At 43.1% G+C, this 17,778-nt stretch overlaps 1 protein-coding gene across 4 annotated transcripts in view; it reads right to left on the reverse strand.

Annotated features, from left to right (window-relative positions):
* The window catches only part of PLCB4 (phospholipase C beta 4), a 131,146-nt gene that overhangs the window by 80,038 nt on the left and 33,330 nt on the right, over positions 1 to 17,778 (reverse strand). For all 4 annotated transcript variants that reach the window (XM_065400906.1, XM_065400905.1, XM_065400908.1 and 1 more), the window contains exons 10-14: positions 13,547 to 13,655; positions 9,963 to 10,173; positions 9,223 to 9,316; positions 8,465 to 8,544; positions 7,883 to 7,967 (exon numbers count right to left, since the gene is read on the reverse strand). In XM_065400906.1, coding sequence (XP_065256978.1) covers positions 7,883 to 7,967; positions 8,465 to 8,544; positions 9,223 to 9,316; positions 9,963 to 10,173; positions 13,547 to 13,655 — 579 coding nt within the window. The remainder of the gene's footprint in view (positions 1 to 7,882; positions 7,968 to 8,464; positions 8,545 to 9,222; positions 9,317 to 9,962; positions 10,174 to 13,546; positions 13,656 to 17,778) is intronic.

Raw genomic sequence — 17,778 nt, forward strand, 5'->3', positions numbered from 1 at the left:
CTAGTGAAGACCCGCTAAATCAACGGCAGAGCGCTCTCCAGTCAACCCCGGTATTCCAGCTCCCCGAGAAGATTAAGGTAAGTCGACGGGACAGCATTTACCGTTGACACTGCGCAGTGAAGACACCGTGGTAAGTCGACCTAGACTACGTCGACTCCAGCTAAGTTATTCACATAGCTGGAGTAGCGTAACTTAGGTTGACTTACCCCAGTAGTCGAGACAACCCCTGACTAAGCAGAACCACGGAAGGGCTGTTGTGCAGCCAGGGCAAGATGGAGACAATGACCTAAAGGGAGGACTTCCACTTCCTCTGCGGCCATCCCCTCCCTCCAAATGGGAAGCATGGGATCCCATCCCTCTCTGCTCATGGAAGCTGATGGGATCATTTGACCTGTATATTGTAAACTCCTTATTGTCTCGTATTCCTGTAATGAGCCACACACAAAAAACTCTGAATACATCAGAATAAAAACAACAGTTACATTAAAATATCAACAGGGAGGCAAGGACACTGAAAAAGTCATTCATTTCTTTTCTTCTTCTGCTCAGGATTTTATGTAGCATCAATAAAATATTAAAAATAAAAGGTTCATATCAGCTCTTTAACGATCTCTGTGTGTTCAGGTAAGAATGTCCTTCTTTTTCGCTCTGTTCCGTTCAGTATTATCAGATTATTTTGAGGGACGATGTTTGAGAACCTCCCGATCTTAAGTTAGCCACATTCTGGATTTAAAAGCACAGCTAATGTGCAGTCCTTTAATTCTGTTTACCTATCTTGCAGTCTTGCTTAATCGCTACTCTTGCCCCTTTTAGCAAAACATGTTTAGACATCTATTATTTCCACCTCACATTAAGGTTTGCTAAATTCTAAAAAAGAGAACATGCTGATAAAAAACATATACCTACATTGGTAAGAGAGACTGCTGTTATTATTTATCAAATCATCTGAAAACGGAATTCTGCTCTATTATTTTCTCTCTGCTGCTCATAGCTTTCATAAGCGGCATAATGGGTGTGCTGCCTGACTGCCATCCAGAAGAAAAATACCTCAAAAATTAATTGGTAATAATAATATTTTACAAAATACTTATTGTTTGATGATCACAAAACATTTCACAAAAATTAATTAACACAATGCAAGAGTGTGGCAGGAAAGTATCATCATCCTCCCTTTACAGATGGAGAAAACAAAGCAGGAAGAGGTTACATAGCTTTAAAATAAAGCATTTATCATCTGAGCACTGTACAGTAAATAGAAAAGGAGTCTCTCCCCTGGAGAAATTACAATCTAAATAGACAAGACACAGAGTGGGAGGGGAAACTGAGGCAGAGAGAACAATGAAGTGACAGAGGTAATGCCACAGATCAGTAGCATAGGCAGGAGCAAAACCTAGGTCTCCTGATTCCTAGTCCACTGCCATATCCACAGGACCACACCACCTTGGCAACAGTCAAGTCAGGCGACTGGAGTATCAACTCAGACACTGACTTCCTGTGTGATTTTGGGCTAGTCACTTAACCTCAGTTCCCTAATATCAATTTCCTAATCTGCTAAATGTGACTAATAATACTTACCCAGCTTAACTCACCGCCGTATTGTGAGGTTCCAGCAACCAGTGCACAATCCTGCAAAGATTTATCTATGCGAGTAGTCCTTAGCCAGGTGATAAGGACTATACCTGCCAGTAAGGGTTTGTAGGATCATATCTTTGATGTTTGTGGACGGTATCAAATGACAAATGCTACATATGTGCTAAGTATCATTAAATGACTTGCTCCATATTGGGAAGGGAGAGGAATAACATCTGTTGGCCCATCACTCTCCGCTCTGAGGTGGGCCGTGCATAGGACAGGATCCCCTGGTACAAGCCCCAGCACACAAAGGAGTACAGATTTGGGAGGTGGGGGAAGGATCTGCTACCCAGGATCACAGCTGAAAAGGACAAGGGGTACACTGAGATAGAAGTGAGTTGGGACTGGAAGATATAGCCAGGGTTAGTAAGGAATCCTAGAACAGGGAGGCAGATCTCTTTGGAGTGGGTGGAGTGTCTAGGTATTCAACCACCACATAAAAAAATAATCATCATCTAGTCAGCTATGTCACTGTGCAGGACCAGCATCAACAGCCTCTGGGGGAAGCCACTGTCAACCCACCACACCCTGATACCCAAATACAAGGAGAAGCAAACAAAGATGGCAGATAGCATGTGGAACCAACAACAATTGATGCAACATCCTTCCAAGCTAATATCCATTTCCCATTATAATTAAGTAAACTCAATCATTCAATTCCAGCAAGAGAATCATGTACAACAGGGGTGGGCAAACTTTTTGGCCCGAGGGCCACATTGGGGTTGCAAAACTGTATGGAGGGCTGGGTAGGGAAGGCTGTGCCTCCCCAAACAGCCTGGCCCCCTCCCCCATCCACCCCCTTCCTCTTCCCACCCCCTGACTGCCCCCCTCAGAACTCCCGACCCATCCAACCCCCCCTGCTCCTTGTCCCCTAACCGCCCCCTCCCGGGACCCCCCACCCCTAATGCCCCCGGGACCCCACCCCCTATCCAACCCCCCTGCTCCCAGTCCCCCTGACTGCTCTGACCCTTATCCACATCCCCGCCCCCTGACAGGCCCCCCCGGGACCCCATGCCTATCCAACCCCCCCTGTTCCCCATCCCCTGGCCCCTATCCACACCCCTGCCCCCAGACAGGCCCCCCCGGGACTCCCACGCTTATCCAACCCCCCCGTCCCCTGTCCGCCCCCCAGAACCTCCGCCCCATCCAACCACCCCCTGCTCCCTGTCCCCTGACTGCCCCCCAGCACCCCCTGCACCCTTTATCCAACCCCCTGGGCCCCTTATCATGCTGCTCAGAGCAGCATGTCTGGCAGCCACGCTGCCCGGCCGGAGCCAGACACACTGCCGCACTGCCCGGCAGCAGCGCGCAAGCCCGCCATCCAGAGCGCTGCCCATGCGACGGCGTAGCTGCGGGGGCGGGGGGGACAGTGGGGAAGGGGCCAGGGGCTAGCCTCCCCAGCCGGGAGCTCAGGGGCCGGGCAGGACGGTCCTGCGGGCCGTAGTTTGCCCACCTCTGATGTACAACAATCTCAACATGTACAATGAGGATAAAGTGAAGTCTAGGTTATCATCAACTGTGACCAGCAGTGAATATGTTTTAACTCCACTAGATGTCAGTACAATCAGGTTTCATTTCCCCTACCTCTAAAATACCAGTCTGCAATTAAAAGCTTAGCTACGTGTCCCTCTGGGATCTGCTTCAGCCAGTCTCACGCCTGTCCTGAGTTTTCCTTCCAGAGATATTTAAAACGGCATACAACTACTCATGAAAGGCAAGTTTCAAACTTGCACCAGATGCCTTTTGAAAGTTTGCTTGATGGATGTGTACATGGAGGAGGCAGAGTGACACAACTAGAGACAAGCAAGAAAAACAAAACATAAAACAATGAGCAGCACTAAAGAGCAGAGACCAGATGAGGCTAGAATTGGGTCCTGAAGCAGCAGTAGCCACAGAACTCCTGGTGTGGCACCATTTCTGTCTGGTCACAGGGCCATGAGAAGCAGTCACCTGTGAGGACTGCGCTCAGGTTGGGGATGTTACAGCCAGCCACACATCTCTGCATACCCCTCCGAGTATGGGAACATGGTCTCTATTATGCATTCTTGCATCCTAACTATCCCTGTCAAATTTAAGAGAAGAGAAAAAAGCACAGCCCTGGAGAAGGTGCCACTAGGCAAAAGGGCCTAGTAGTCAGCAGGGGCAGTAGCAGAAAGGTGAGACATAGGACTCTCCTTCTGGCTGTCTTTCTCGGCAGCGTGGTGCAGCTGATAGCAGTTGTTCACCTCTGACATTTGGTGGCTGCTGCCAGAGAGTTTGAATGGGTTGTGCAAAGCAGTGGGCAGGCCCTGGAAGAGCATATGTAGACCCTAGATCTGTGGTTCTCAAACTGTGGGTCAGGACCCCAAAGTGGGTCACCACCACATTTGAATGAGGTCGCCAGGGCTGGCTTAGACTTGCTGAAGCCCAAGCCCCACCGCTCAGGGCCAAAGCCGAAACTCGAGGGCTTCAGGGCTCAGGTTACAGGCCCCCTGCCTGGAGTTGAAGCCCTTGGACAGTGTGGCTTGGGTGGGCTCAGGCTTCAGTCCCCCCTCCTGGGGTCGTGTAGTAATTTTTGTTGTCAGAAGAGGGTCGAGGTGCAATGAAGTTTGAGAACCCCTGCCCTAGAAAATAGGTTAGGCCAAGGTTGAATATTGGTAGGCCATGCCTGTTAAGAATGCTCCAGCATTTGCTATATTTCCTGGCTATGTATGAGACTGAAATGCACATGGATTTTAGTTCTCCTGACTGGTCCTCCAGTTCCTGCTTCTGCTGGGAGCTCTTCATCCAATTCAGTTCCTAATGCAGCACTGACAGCAGCCCAGATTCCAAAGCTTGATCTGGACCATGAAGTATGAAATACAAGATGCAGCTGAAGGCACCACACCCTTCCCTTCCAGGCACATATGATCAATTACTTTGCATCTGTCATGTTCTTCTGTACCAGATATGAACTGGTTACAGAGCTTGCTTATACACACCAGATGTGTTCATCATTAGATCCTTTAATGCTCTGTCAGGTATGACTGAGGTTCAGTTATAAGGTATTTTACACAGTCCCTCCTAAGGGCTGAACAGCATAGTACAGTTTAGCATCTGGCTGTCCATTACTTGCAAAGACTGGCCTTGGTCGGTTTGCAATCTTCTTGTTCTTGAATCTGCCATCGGTAGCGTTTTATATGTTGATTGTTCTTTCTGAGGAACAAATTGTAGATGTCAATGGTTTCTTTTGAACTCTCCACCGTCAGTCATGATCACATATTATATTGGTGCAGAATTTATTTATTTTTTGTATACGACGACAGCTGAAGTTGTCCATCCTTTTTCTCCATCCATTTTTACATGTACATGGTCACCAGGTTCTAGACCTGGCAATTCTCTGAGTGATGTCTGTTGTAAAAATATGTTCAGAAGCTCTTGTAGCCTTTTTATCTGATTTGGCTACTCTTCTCATGTCAGGCCACTTTGGAAATAGGTTCTTTTCCAAAGGTGGAACAGTAGTGCCGAGTTGTCTTCCCATCAGCAGGTCTATATCCAGCTGGACTATATCCAGTTGCTGTTATTGGTGTGGATCTGTAACTCAGAAGAGCAAGGAATCAATCTTTCTGCTGTAGGATTTTCTTAGCAGTCTGTACAGCTCTCTCAGCCTCTCCATTTGCTTGTGGGTAATGTGGGCTGCTAGTAATATGATCAAAATCATATTTCATTCAGAGTGACTTCAATTCTGCTGCAGTGAACTGTGGTCCATTGCCCATCACCAGTTGTTCTGGGATAACCGAAGTGAGCAAAAGTGCACTTCAGTTTCTCAATAACACTGGGACATGTTATGTCTTTCAAGTACATTATTTCTATAAATCTGGGAAAACAGACCACGATAACCAGGTAGTGATGTTCTCTGAATCTGCATAAATCTGCAATTAGTCTCTTCCAAGGTGTCTCTGGTGTGGGTGTTTGTACACTGTATGGTTCAGCATTGTTTCTTAAGTTGATTTGTCCTGGATAACCTCTCAGAAGTCCAATATCACCAAATCCTCTATCAAGTTCTTCCACCTCTCTCACCGGGCCCATCATGGCTGCCATGCTGCAGCTGAGAAGTTGTTAGTCTTTGATCCTTTGATCACATCCACTCAGAATGCAAAGCTTTTATCTTTGTAAGTTGTTTCTGTGGTGAGCTGATCCATGCCATTCAGTATACTTCCAAGGCTAGTCAAAGCTGTGTCAAGCTGTGACTTCAGCTCTGAGAGGGATTGAATGTGATTGTAAGTCCCTTCTAAGATGACTGTGACATCAGCTTCTGAGTCAATTTAAAAGTCAATAGTCTTGCCGTGAATATTTAATTTCACTCTCCAGGTTAGGTTCTATGTCTAGAGCCCTACGTGCATACAAAAATTTGGATCCACATCCGATCCGAATCTGTGATAATTAACTTCTATCCGACCCGCAATCCACACTCCACCGTTTATATGCATCTGCATTCGCACCCATGTCACTGTTAGAGCCCTGCATGGATACAAAAATTTGGAGCTGCATACGATCCGCAATCAGCAAAGATGGTAAACAATACAACCACATCCGTGGAGGCGGATATCCGCAGATTTGCAAGGCTCTATCTATGTCATCACAAGTAATAGATATCAGAAACAATGGCTCTTGGTTGTCCGTGATATGAGTCAACTCCGTGACTGCTTTGGTGCAGCAAACAGCTGCAAAAAGTCCATATTTTATACATTTATTACACCACGTGCCTCTGGCTGGAAAAGCATAATCTCTTGAGCTATGATTTTTTCCACATATTGTGCATGTAGGCTGGAATTGTCACTGTTAACTTGGGAGTTCTCTCTCCTTGCCTCAGGGGTTTTATGATAATAATTTTTAACACAGTTTCTAAGCTAGCTTAAGTTTTTTAAGTTTGTCAAGTTTCTCTATGTTTCACTGTTTCACTAGTTCAGACTGTTTTGCTATTTAAATAACTGAGGTTAGGGTTAAATCTCTCTTCAATTTCAGCTGTTATGAAAAGTTTTTCATCTGTTAACCCAGTGGTCCCCAACCTTTTTTGTCTGGCGGGCGCCAGACGACGAGCCACCGCGGACCGTGGCTGGCGAACGAGCATCCACCGAAATGCCACAGACAAGCAGCGTCATCCAGAGGCGTCACCGGCGGCATTTTGGTAGATGCTTGTCCGCTGGCCAGTACGCGGGCGCACGTAGATACCCCAGCGGGCGCCATGGCACCCGAGGGGAACCCCATTGGGGACCACTGTGTTAACCCAATAAGCCAGCCTGGGTCTGATATTTTTATGTTTTGCATTCCTAAAATCAGAGTTTTCAGCCAATGTATGCAGAATTCTTATAAAACATTCAACATTTTCCCCTGGTTCTTGAATTCTCTCATGAAAACATTCTCTTTCATAAACCACATTTCTCTGAGGTATAAAGTATGCATCAAACATAGCCAGAACCCTTTCATAGTCATCTTTGTGACAGTCTGCAGTAAAGTCAAAGGATTTAAAGATATGCTTTGCTTGCTTTCCCACAACATAAATTAAAGAAGATATTTGTATATCTCCAGTTTCTTCCCGAAGTTTGTTTGCAATTCGAAATCTTGCAAAATACTGTCTGTCCATTGTGAAGATTTGTCAAAGTTGAAGTTCTCTGGGGCATTGAAAAGTGGCATGTTGATGAGATCCTGCATACTTTGTGTCTGCATTTTGTTGCTTTGTTCCTTCTGTTTCTGTTCTTAGTGTACTCCTGACACCGTGTTCTTCTGTACCAGCTGTGGACTGGCCACAGTGCTTGCTTATACACACAAGATGTGTTCATCATTAGATCCTGTAATGCTCTGCTGGGTATGGCTAAGATTCGTTTAAATAAGGCTTTTGCACATAGTGCCACTTAGCATTAATACAGTTTAGCATTAAGTAGAGCATCAATGACTGGAAACTACAGAGAGACAAGGTGGTGAGGTCACAAGCAAAAGAACGATGTTTCGTCTATTTTATAGGGCAGGCAACCCTGCTTGATCCAGCATGGGGACATGGCTCCCCAACCCTTGCCAGAAGTCCTTCCCCAATCCATGTTCAGAAGAAATTAAATGAACCAGCTAAGGACAAGTTCGGCACCCAAAACCTGAGAAGCCCAAAATCAATAGTGATGTTTGATAACTTAGGCCCGGGTACACAAGTTTCTCCACTATTGGTGATGTGACCCCAAGTTACTATATCTCTCTAATAAAATTAACCCAAGATATAAACACAATTTTTAAAGATACATACTGGATGTGTTTCTAGAGGTTGCTTCAAAAGGAGATCGCCAAAATAATCTTCACAGTATTTTGACATCTTGTACTGTTGGTATTTGCTGAAAAAAGTGACGTTCGTTAATTTCTTAAGACTCTCTCTCTCAAACCCCTCCCCCCCCAAAACCCCAAGCCATCATTCAGCAACAAAAAAAGTTAATATAGAAGTAATACAAGTATTTCATGTAATTTGCTGCCCACTTACAATAAAATTACAAGACTTACAGTACTTTTAACTGTTTATAAAAACCTAACTAATATAACTGAAATGCATGAATTTATTTAGACCAAAGTAATGTGCTGATTAAATATTATTCAGTTAATGTGACCTTCAAATGTAACTCTCTGCTGAATCACAGCATTATTAAACCAACGTAAAGCTTGACCTTTGCGTTCAAGCAAACATCTCTGAATCTTTTCAAAGCGACATCTAATCTAATTTATCTGCATAACCTGTTACAAAGTTTTCCAAGTAAAGTTGAACTATTATGAGCCTTATCATAGGTACAATTGCTCTTTCATTGCACTATTAAAAATGGAAGATGAATATACTTTATACCTGCAGTGATTTTCAAATGAAAGAATAACAGGATACTCAGATGTAACAAATGCAGTTTCCTTAATGGCTTGAATGACATCCTTTAAAATGCAAAGAAAGTGTTTATGTTAAAACACATCAAGTGGCAATCATGAGTAGAAATATTTTACAGACACAGAACATGATGGATTCTATAGTAAATGAAGCCAAGACAGACGGAACAAAGTGTGTCTATTTCATTTCTGCGTTTACTCCTACTCCCTACCTTGCACTCCATGTTTAAAAAACTCCCTCTCCACCTGTGGAAGGAAGGTGGTAGCAACAGCCACAAGCTCCGTGCTGCTCTGAGACATAGGGATCTGACAGCTGATCTGGCCGAGAGGAGGATTTTGGCTGAAGGGACAACTCCTGTGTTTCGCCTGTCCCTTCCACAGGTAAGGGGGACTTTTGCAGCAGAGCCCATAAGTGTGGCAGGATTTGGAGAGACTATGCAGAGGGCCTGAGTGGGCTCCCTGCATGCTTTCATGCAGAGGGGGGCGGGAACAGGTAGTGAGGCAGAGGCAAGCTTTTAAGAGATCGGGACATAGGAACCACCCCATTCGACGCATTCATTCCATTAGGATGTAGTACCAGCCATGCAGTGTTGTGGGGTGGGATTCCTTCTCTCTGCAGAGTTCCCTACTTGCTAGCTAAATTTCCCAGTCTGGGTGTTGAAGAGAGGATTTGGGCTTAAAGTTTGATTTATAAATTTGAAGTTACCAATGATATATATATTCTACCTTGAAAAGAATATCTGTACACATTGCTTTCCCATGCGTTATTATTGGTTCTTGGTCTTCACCTTTTCCATCCCAACAATCCAGTTCAACACATCTAAAAACCCAATAACAACAATGTCAATTTCCACAATATTTCAATAAATATATAAGCCATTTGACAAAAACTCCAAGCAATCTGTCTTGTTCAAGAGCAGAGGCTACAGTAAATAACAATGCAATTTTAGAAGCAATACAATTCCTCTCACGCTGTATGTAATACACAAACTCTTATCATTTCAATTTGATTTTATAACTATGGACATATTACATTAAACTCTGTGTGTGTGGGAGTGTAAAATGTCTGAGTGAAAGTGGTTTTTTTATCAGCACTCCATTATTTACTCTCTTGTTAGCTAATTTGGATATACCATATCTATGCACTGCAAGTAGTTAAACTGGAAGTCAAACTGATATCCGTGTAAAGGCAGATTGGCTTAATTGCACAGCACAAATCCCTCTGAACTGCAGAAGTGTGCAGCCTACCAACACACCCCTTCCCCCCACAATACTAGAACTTCCTAAAGGCTACTCTTTCCATATGTTTTTGTACAATAAAGAATTTTACTTATGATATTTTTCATATTTATCATACTTGTTATATTTACATGGTATCCTATAGAATTGCTGAGGTAAATAAAATGAAGTATTTTATTTCCCTAAAACAATATTAACTATGAAAGCCATTATCCTATATTTCCAACCTGCAACCAGCCAAAAGCACTTGTCTGTACATCTCTACAGAAGACTTCCCGCCAAACTGCCTGCCTGTTAGATAGGTATTGTGGGAGGAGCTGATGAAGTAGTGAGCCAAAGAATGGTCCATTTCCTGGTATAATTCCAAACGGTCAAGGAAGACTGGGGCATTTTCATCTGACATCAAATATCTGCAGAATCCATCACTTGATATGAGACCTGGAAGGAAAAAAATAGCTTTATGTTTTTTCTGTATTTATGCAGAGAATACAGATGGTTAGTGTTTAAAGGAACACAGACATTGTTACCCAGAAGAGGTGCTGGTATTTTACAGCAGCAGATGAAAGAAAATTAACAACAGTAACTTAAGTACAAGGCTCTCCCAGTCTTTCAAAGGCTGGAATCCAAAGATTCTATTAGCATGACTTGCAAAGTTAATTTATTTTGGATGTATTTCCAAAACATGGAAGGTTCAAGACTTTTGCTAACCATCCCACTGTTCGAAGTATATACAGTAGATTATCTTCCTGACAATGAAAAGGAAAACATTTTCTGTGTAAACAAAGCCATGTTAGAAAATGGAACCTTGTGTGTACAGTAACTTTGGCCACAGTGTTCATAGTACGTTTTTGTTTTGTGCTTCAGAAATTGTAAAAGATGAGGGGCCAGATTCTGGTTTAAGCCAGATCAGATTCTGCCTGTGATCTATTTTAAAAATGGCCCCGTGCTAAAAAAAAAAAAAAAAAAAAAAAAAAAAAAAAATGGGGGGGGGCAAGGGAGGTAGGCAGTTAACCATCTAAATGTTACATTACACAATTTGAATGCAATTTGAACTTGAAGTTCATGTTTCCTAATGTCAGACATGGGAGCTCTGTTATTGGCAAGGGACAGCACACAGCAGCTCTAATTTTATTCTGTTTCACATGACCTTTTTGTTTCAACAGAGAATCCCTAACCCCCCAGCTTTCACTTGCTCATAACTTTCTGAAAAATTCTCACTTGGGGCTTTGAACTTCCTATTCTTGGTCACAGCCAAATCCCGTCAGCTGGTTTTGAGTTAGGGGAAAATAAAAAAAAAATGAAAAATCACACATTCTTATCTTAAGAAATTTAACTACCCGCCCCTCCGAACTTAAAAACAGCAGAACAAAGTAGCTCCAAGCGTGACATGTAATTAGCCTGGAGGAAAAAGTATAAGAGAGTGAAAAAAAATCACTACTGTGTATAGTTGGATATCTGCTAAGATTTTAATAAAATAATGAAGCCCTGCCCCAGTGATAACATAATTAAGAGACTGAGTTGCAGAGTCTCCCCCAGAAGGAGAAAGTGTCTATAACTGCTCTCCCACAGATCTCCAGAACTTACTGAGCCATTCATGTACTGTACAGCACATGAGGAAGGGCTGAGTTCTAGTTACCGACCCTTACTAGTTACTGATCCTTACCGTACAGCAGGGGTAGTCAATAGGCGGACCGTGGGCCAAATCTGAACCACCAGCTGCTTTTGAATGGACCCCCAAATCTTTTTATTTACTTATCACTGTTGTTGTTATTATTTTAATTATTTTTTTTTTGGAGTCTGGACCTTGACTGCACCTTGACCAAGAAATTTGGACCTTGACAAAAAATAATTCACTACCCTTGCAGTACAGTGACCAAGGCAGGACTGGTTTCTTACAGCTATTGTTCAGTGAATGAGGTCTTGCCTCCCACACAGTACTATTCAGTGCACACATGTGCCTAAGTGCTTTATGGAATAGGGGTCTTGTAAAGAACTGCAGAGAACAGACACCAGACAGATAAGCCATTGCCTCCATTGGATGTTGGGTGGCTACTCATGCATTCCCAGAATACAAGACATTATGGTACTTCCAGGATTGGTGTGGGCCTGCCCCTGCCAGCATGACCTCACATGGATGGTGCATGCAAGGTCACACTGGTGGGGGCAGAATGATGTGCTTTTCAAAATGTCATCCCGGTCTGATACTGGACAGAACCTAGTCTGGTTATGTTTCCACACTGGACTAGGGACCAATCACCCAACGAGAGGACAGTATGGTTTAAAGCCAGATGAATGACCTGCCTATATTCGGGATCCACACCTTCTGGGGCCAATTCCTCCCCTTCTCCCACTAATTCCATTGGGGTGAAACCCGCATGAATTAACTCCACCAAGGAAAGATCATCATCAGAAAAACCCCATCGATTTTTCTGCAGGAGACATTCCACATTTACATACATCGCAGTAGAAATAATAAAGAAAGAAAGAATTAAAACAATAGGCTCAAGTCGCTACCATGACTCAATGATTGGTTGAAAGAATATGAAAGCAGTGTAGAAGCTTATGCCGACATCAGCTTCTAGAGACAGTTTCTTGTCTGCAAAATACCTATCTTCATAAACTACTGGTTTGCTTTAACTCCTGCCCACCCAAAACATGGGTGCATCTCTTTCTGAAGAAGGGCAAACAATGTTCATGATACCTTGTACATTATGGGAAAACACTTGAAATATGCTGGCATCTAGACAGTAGATCCATGACTGCATTAAACATGTGACCAATATGATTAGATTAAAAAGAAAAGGAGGTAAGTAGTAAGGGGAGTTTCTGGTACATACGGAGAGGAAAACAAAATAAGCTATAGAGTTGGAGCGTTCAAAATTCCAATCCATGACTGCAAGAAGAGAGAACAATGGATCCTGGGGTGTCCTATAGATCATTTTTAAAAGAGAAATACCGTGCTATTGAGAGGAGATATCTTCCATCTGATAGCCAGTGTATTGGCTGAAAGCCTTCCCCTTTTTTACTGAAGTGCCCTGAGAAGTTATGGAGAGACCATCACCTCACAGGTTCAATTTTAGCAAAAAAAGCATAAGCAGTCTGTTAACAGATAGTGTGATGCAAGGATAGCAGAGTAAATTAGGAGCAACATATACAGGATGAAATCCTTACCCCTCATTCAGCTGCTTTACTCCTGGTAAAAGGACCAGAGTGGTGTCAAGGCCTGTTTCCTGTGCTGCAGGAACCAAGGAAGACAGCCACTGGCTCCTCACAATCCCTTGTGTAGGGAGCATGCCTAGGGCAGGAGGAGTACATCAGGGGTGGAGGTGCAGCTGTCGGTACTGGAGAGATTCCGGGCAAAACTGAGGCTTAGAGTAGACCGAGTAGGATGCTGCAACTTAGGCTACATCCTCACTACAGGGGGGGGGGTCGATTTAAGATACGCAAATTCAGCTACGCGAATAGTGTAGCTGAATTCGACGTATCAGATCCGACTTACCCTGTTGTGAGGACGGCGGCAAAATCGACCTCCGCGGCTCCCAGTCGATGGCGCTTACTCCCACCTCCGCTGGTGGAGTAAGCGCGTCGATTCGGGGATCGATTGTCGCGTCCTGACGAGACGCGATAAGTCGATCCCCAAGAGATCGATTTCTACCCGCCAATTCAAGCGGGTAGTGTAGACCTAGCCTTAGACAAGCCCCAGTCTCATTGGGACTAGGCTCCTAAGTCACTTAGGTGCTTTTTAAAATTTAAAGTGTCTAAAGAAATGTGGTATTAATTTTTGATACACAGATAGTCCCACTTTGTTTACCTTTATTCTTCAAATCTTCATCTGGCTCATATGTCTCAATTATCTGCATTGCTCTTTTTGAATCATAGAATGGGAATAAAATTTCATTCAGACGAGGATCTCGTTGATGCTAAGGTTAGAAAATAACATCATTTAGCAGGACCACTTACTGCAAGGCTATATTCCAAGAACTTTTCATTACTGCAGACGAGAAAGAACGAGCTGGACAATTTTTTTAAACTAGAATTTACAGAATATCCCAATTGTAACTTCAGCATCATATAGATTTAAATCTAGTTATCTATGAAAACAACAGGCAGTTTGCTCAGGAAAATACTCCAGTGCAATCATTTAACATGTATTATTGCTATTTACTCATTACAATAAAATAACGCATGTGGCGTATGTGCCAATAAAATGTTGACAATTAACAGCAGATCCTTTAATAACTTGGTAAATCCTCTTCCTTCTTCAGCAATCTTTTATGTAGGTCATGCAAACTGACGGGCCTGACTGACGGTAACATAATTATCCCTTCATAAAACTGGCGTCTTCATCAATATGGATGACTAAAATAAACATTAAAAAAATAAAAAGTTGCTACAAATATTCGATGCAAAACCTGCATTTAGAAATATGTTAACAAGTGTCAATTATTTCTGTGAATCGTATAAATACTGGGGCATTCAACTTTCTGAAAAATCAACTTAGGATCATAGAGGACATATGTAAATCATTAAAAAACATCTTCACAGTATCATCCCAAAATGTATAGCAATTAATGATGTAGGGATTTCATAATATCATACACAAATATTGTTTGGACTATATTTAGGCATTCTAGGTATCAGTGACTTCCAATAAATCTCTAAAGGCCAGATTCATGACACATTCGCTTTGGAGTGTGCAATGCGATTTTCACTTTTATTCACACTGGATTAGAGCTGCACACTGTGTGCCTGATTCTCCATTAAAAACATAATTCAACTGAATAGTGGCATGTAAGCAGATGCAAAAGCAAAACAAATAAACAAAGATGACCATGGAAACACTCTTTTACCCAGGGAGGTGCAGTTTTGAAGCTGTAATTTACATTCATAAATGTAACATAGGCCACCCCCATATTGTTGACCAATAATTTAGGAATGGACAGTGTGGAATGTCTATGACCTAAGGCACTATAAGCATTTGCTGTAATTCCTTACATACAAATATTTTGGTATTCTGTTCAATATCAAGCCATGTCCAATCAAAAATAAGCAACCTGATCTCTTCTTTGCAACCAACACATTGGCATGTGTGGTTGGGTAATTCTAAGAAATTACAACTAATGCCAATTTAATCATGCAGTTAATGAAGCATCCTTTTATTAATGCTATTGACAGTCGACAGCATCTGAAGTATAGCAGTTAAATTCACTATACGTTGGCTATCTGGATATCTAAGTAAATCTCAGATGAAATATGAAATGTAAGCAGCTGAATGCAGGACACACCTTGCTAAGCATCTCTCAGGAGCAGAACACTAGCATGCAACTGTACGGCCAACCACATGTAATCACACGTGACAAGCTTTGCACCATTAGTGAAAATGTATCATTTGAAACAACTGAAAGAAAGAGGAGGGGAGACTCTTATTAAAGAAGAGTGCTCTTCCCCACTTCACTCTTCCACGGATAATCGTAAATAGAACAGAGGTGACACAGGGGAAGAAAATAGATGGGAGAAGGCAAACAATGCTTCTTAGCAATCACAGCCAAAAAATTATTGCAGGGAACTAACAGTAATATTTGTATTGTTGTCATCATGATCACTGCTCATTATCTTTTTTTTTTCCATTTGGAAAGTTTAGTTAATTTAAGTTTAGTTAATTAAAAACAATTCTGGTAATACTTGACAATTTGTGTGATGTTATTAAAAAAAAAGGAATGTCAAGCAGGATCCCCTGCATGAATGTTTTATGCTAGTGAGTTTGTTGGCACAGGGAATTTATAATGCAAAACAACATAGCTGACCAATATGAAAAGCATAAAGCTCCCAGGACTAATCACATATGTCCAGCAAAGCTGCTGTTGCTTGTTCTAGTTACCATATTAGACAGGATCCCTACCTTTCTACTAGACGTTCCTTAACAAAAGGAGGGTAAATCATTTGGGGGGGGGAGGAGGCTAGAGGGTGCCTGTTTACTTTGGAAAGAGAAAGAGGGAAGAAACAGATGCTCTCCAAATATGGCCACCCAGCCATTTACCTCCTAGCCAGATAAATACTTGCTGATATGTGAAACAACTCATGACTTGCTAGAAGCCAGTTTCATTATTGGGATTTATGAGGTCCAGCAGAAATAATGGCCTTTTTCCACCAAAAACAGAAAGGGGAAAACTTACTAAACAAGAAGGATCCAATCTCCCATTTCATCTTATCTCTTTGCTCAGCAGAAAGCAGGAGTCCAGGCCAGCCTGTACTGAATTACTACTTTTGATAATTACACACGTAGGCCAAAGCTAAAATCTGTGGCTGCAAATAAATGGCGGGAGGAAATCTCAGTAGCTTTAGGTCTATTTAATTTTTCTATTATTTTTCCTTTTCTTTAGATTTAACTTAAAAAAAAAGAACACACGCACAGAAGTGCCTAACAATAATTAGACTTATAGAAACAACCCACCAGCATTAATAATGATACATAATTAAATTAACTGTCAGCCTGCAGCATTAAACAGTCAAAATGGAGCTAACAATTTACCTAAACCAACAGACAATAAAAAAAAAAATGGAAAAACTCCAGAAAAGCCTCACTCCCAAATCAGACCTACCCAGGGACATACCCTCATCCTTCCCTAAAAATCCTATCAAACAAATTGCTTTTGCAACCTACAACATGCCTGGTAGGTCATCAAATTCAGGCTATTTTGGAACAAAGTGGAAACAAGTTCAGAAGTCCCAGGGCCCTCATTAAGAACGCCCTGCCAGCAGCCACCGCTTTTTTCTAATGATAATAAACTTTTATTGTTTGCAGTATTGCTGTAGCCATGTTTGTCCCAGGACATGGGAGGGACAAGGTGGGTGAGGTAATATTTTTTTATTGGACCAACTTCTGCTGGTGAAAGAGACCAACTTTTGAATTACACAGAGCTCTTCTTCAGTTTCGGGAAAGATACTAAGGGCTTGGCTACACTTGCGAGTTAGAGTGCATTAAAGCAGCCCTGGGCGCTCTAGCTCACTACCCATCCACACTGGTAAGGCACATAGAGCTCTCTGACTCCAGGGCTAGAGCACTCCTGGTACTCCTCTTCGGCGAGAAGATTAATGTCTGGTACACCTTGGCTGAAACGCCCGGGCGTCAGTGTGAACGAGGTGTTGCATTACTGCGCTCTGATCAGCCTCCAGAAATGTCCCATAAGCCCCTTAAGTCAAGTGGCCACTCTTGTCATTGTTTTGGAATCACTGCAGGAATGCGGATATGCCCCTTGAAAGCTCTGTTTCTGACAGCCGGCTGCTTATCTGCTCCAAGACAAAGCAACCATTACTGTGGAATGCTGTGTGTGAGAGAGAGAGGTGGGGGGGAGGGGAAGAGGGGGTCTGCTGCTCTCTGAACTTACAAGACAGCACGCTGACATGCTCTCAGCCCCCCCAAAACCCACTCTCCCCCCCCCATACACATAACACACTCCCTGTCACATTCCACCCCACCCATCTGCATGCTGGGATAGCTTCCACAATGCACTGCTCTCTGTGACCATTGCAAGAGCTGCTAATGTGGCCATGCCAGTGCACTTGCAGCTGCTAGTGTGGACAGACTGCAGCACTTTCCATACTGTACTCTACAAAGGCTGATTTAACTCAAAGCGCTCTACATCTGCAAGGCCTGGTCTACACTACCCCCCAAATTCGAACTAAGGTACGCAACTTCAGCTACGTGAATAACGTAGCTGAAGTCGACATACCTTAGTTCGAACTTACCGCGGTTCAGACGCGGTCCACATGCAGCAGGCAGGCTCCCCGTCGACTCCGCGGTACTCCTCTCGCCGAGCTGGAGTACCGCAGTCCACGGCGAGCGCTTCCGGGATCGATTTATCGCGTCCAGACCAGACGCGATAAATCGAACCCAGAACTTCGATTCCCAGCCGCCAAACTAGCGGCTGGGTGTAGACCTGGCCCAAGGTAGCCATGCCCTCAGTGTCACAATGAAGTACAAGGTGGAAGAGACTGTTAAGCGCAGGAGTTAACATGTTGCAAAGGACCATTCAAAATGAAGTG

Source organism: Emys orbicularis, chromosome 3 (assembly GCF_028017835.1).
Source record: "Emys orbicularis isolate rEmyOrb1 chromosome 3, rEmyOrb1.hap1, whole genome shotgun sequence".
NCBI classification, from domain to species: Eukaryota; Metazoa; Chordata; order Testudines; family Emydidae; genus Emys; species Emys orbicularis.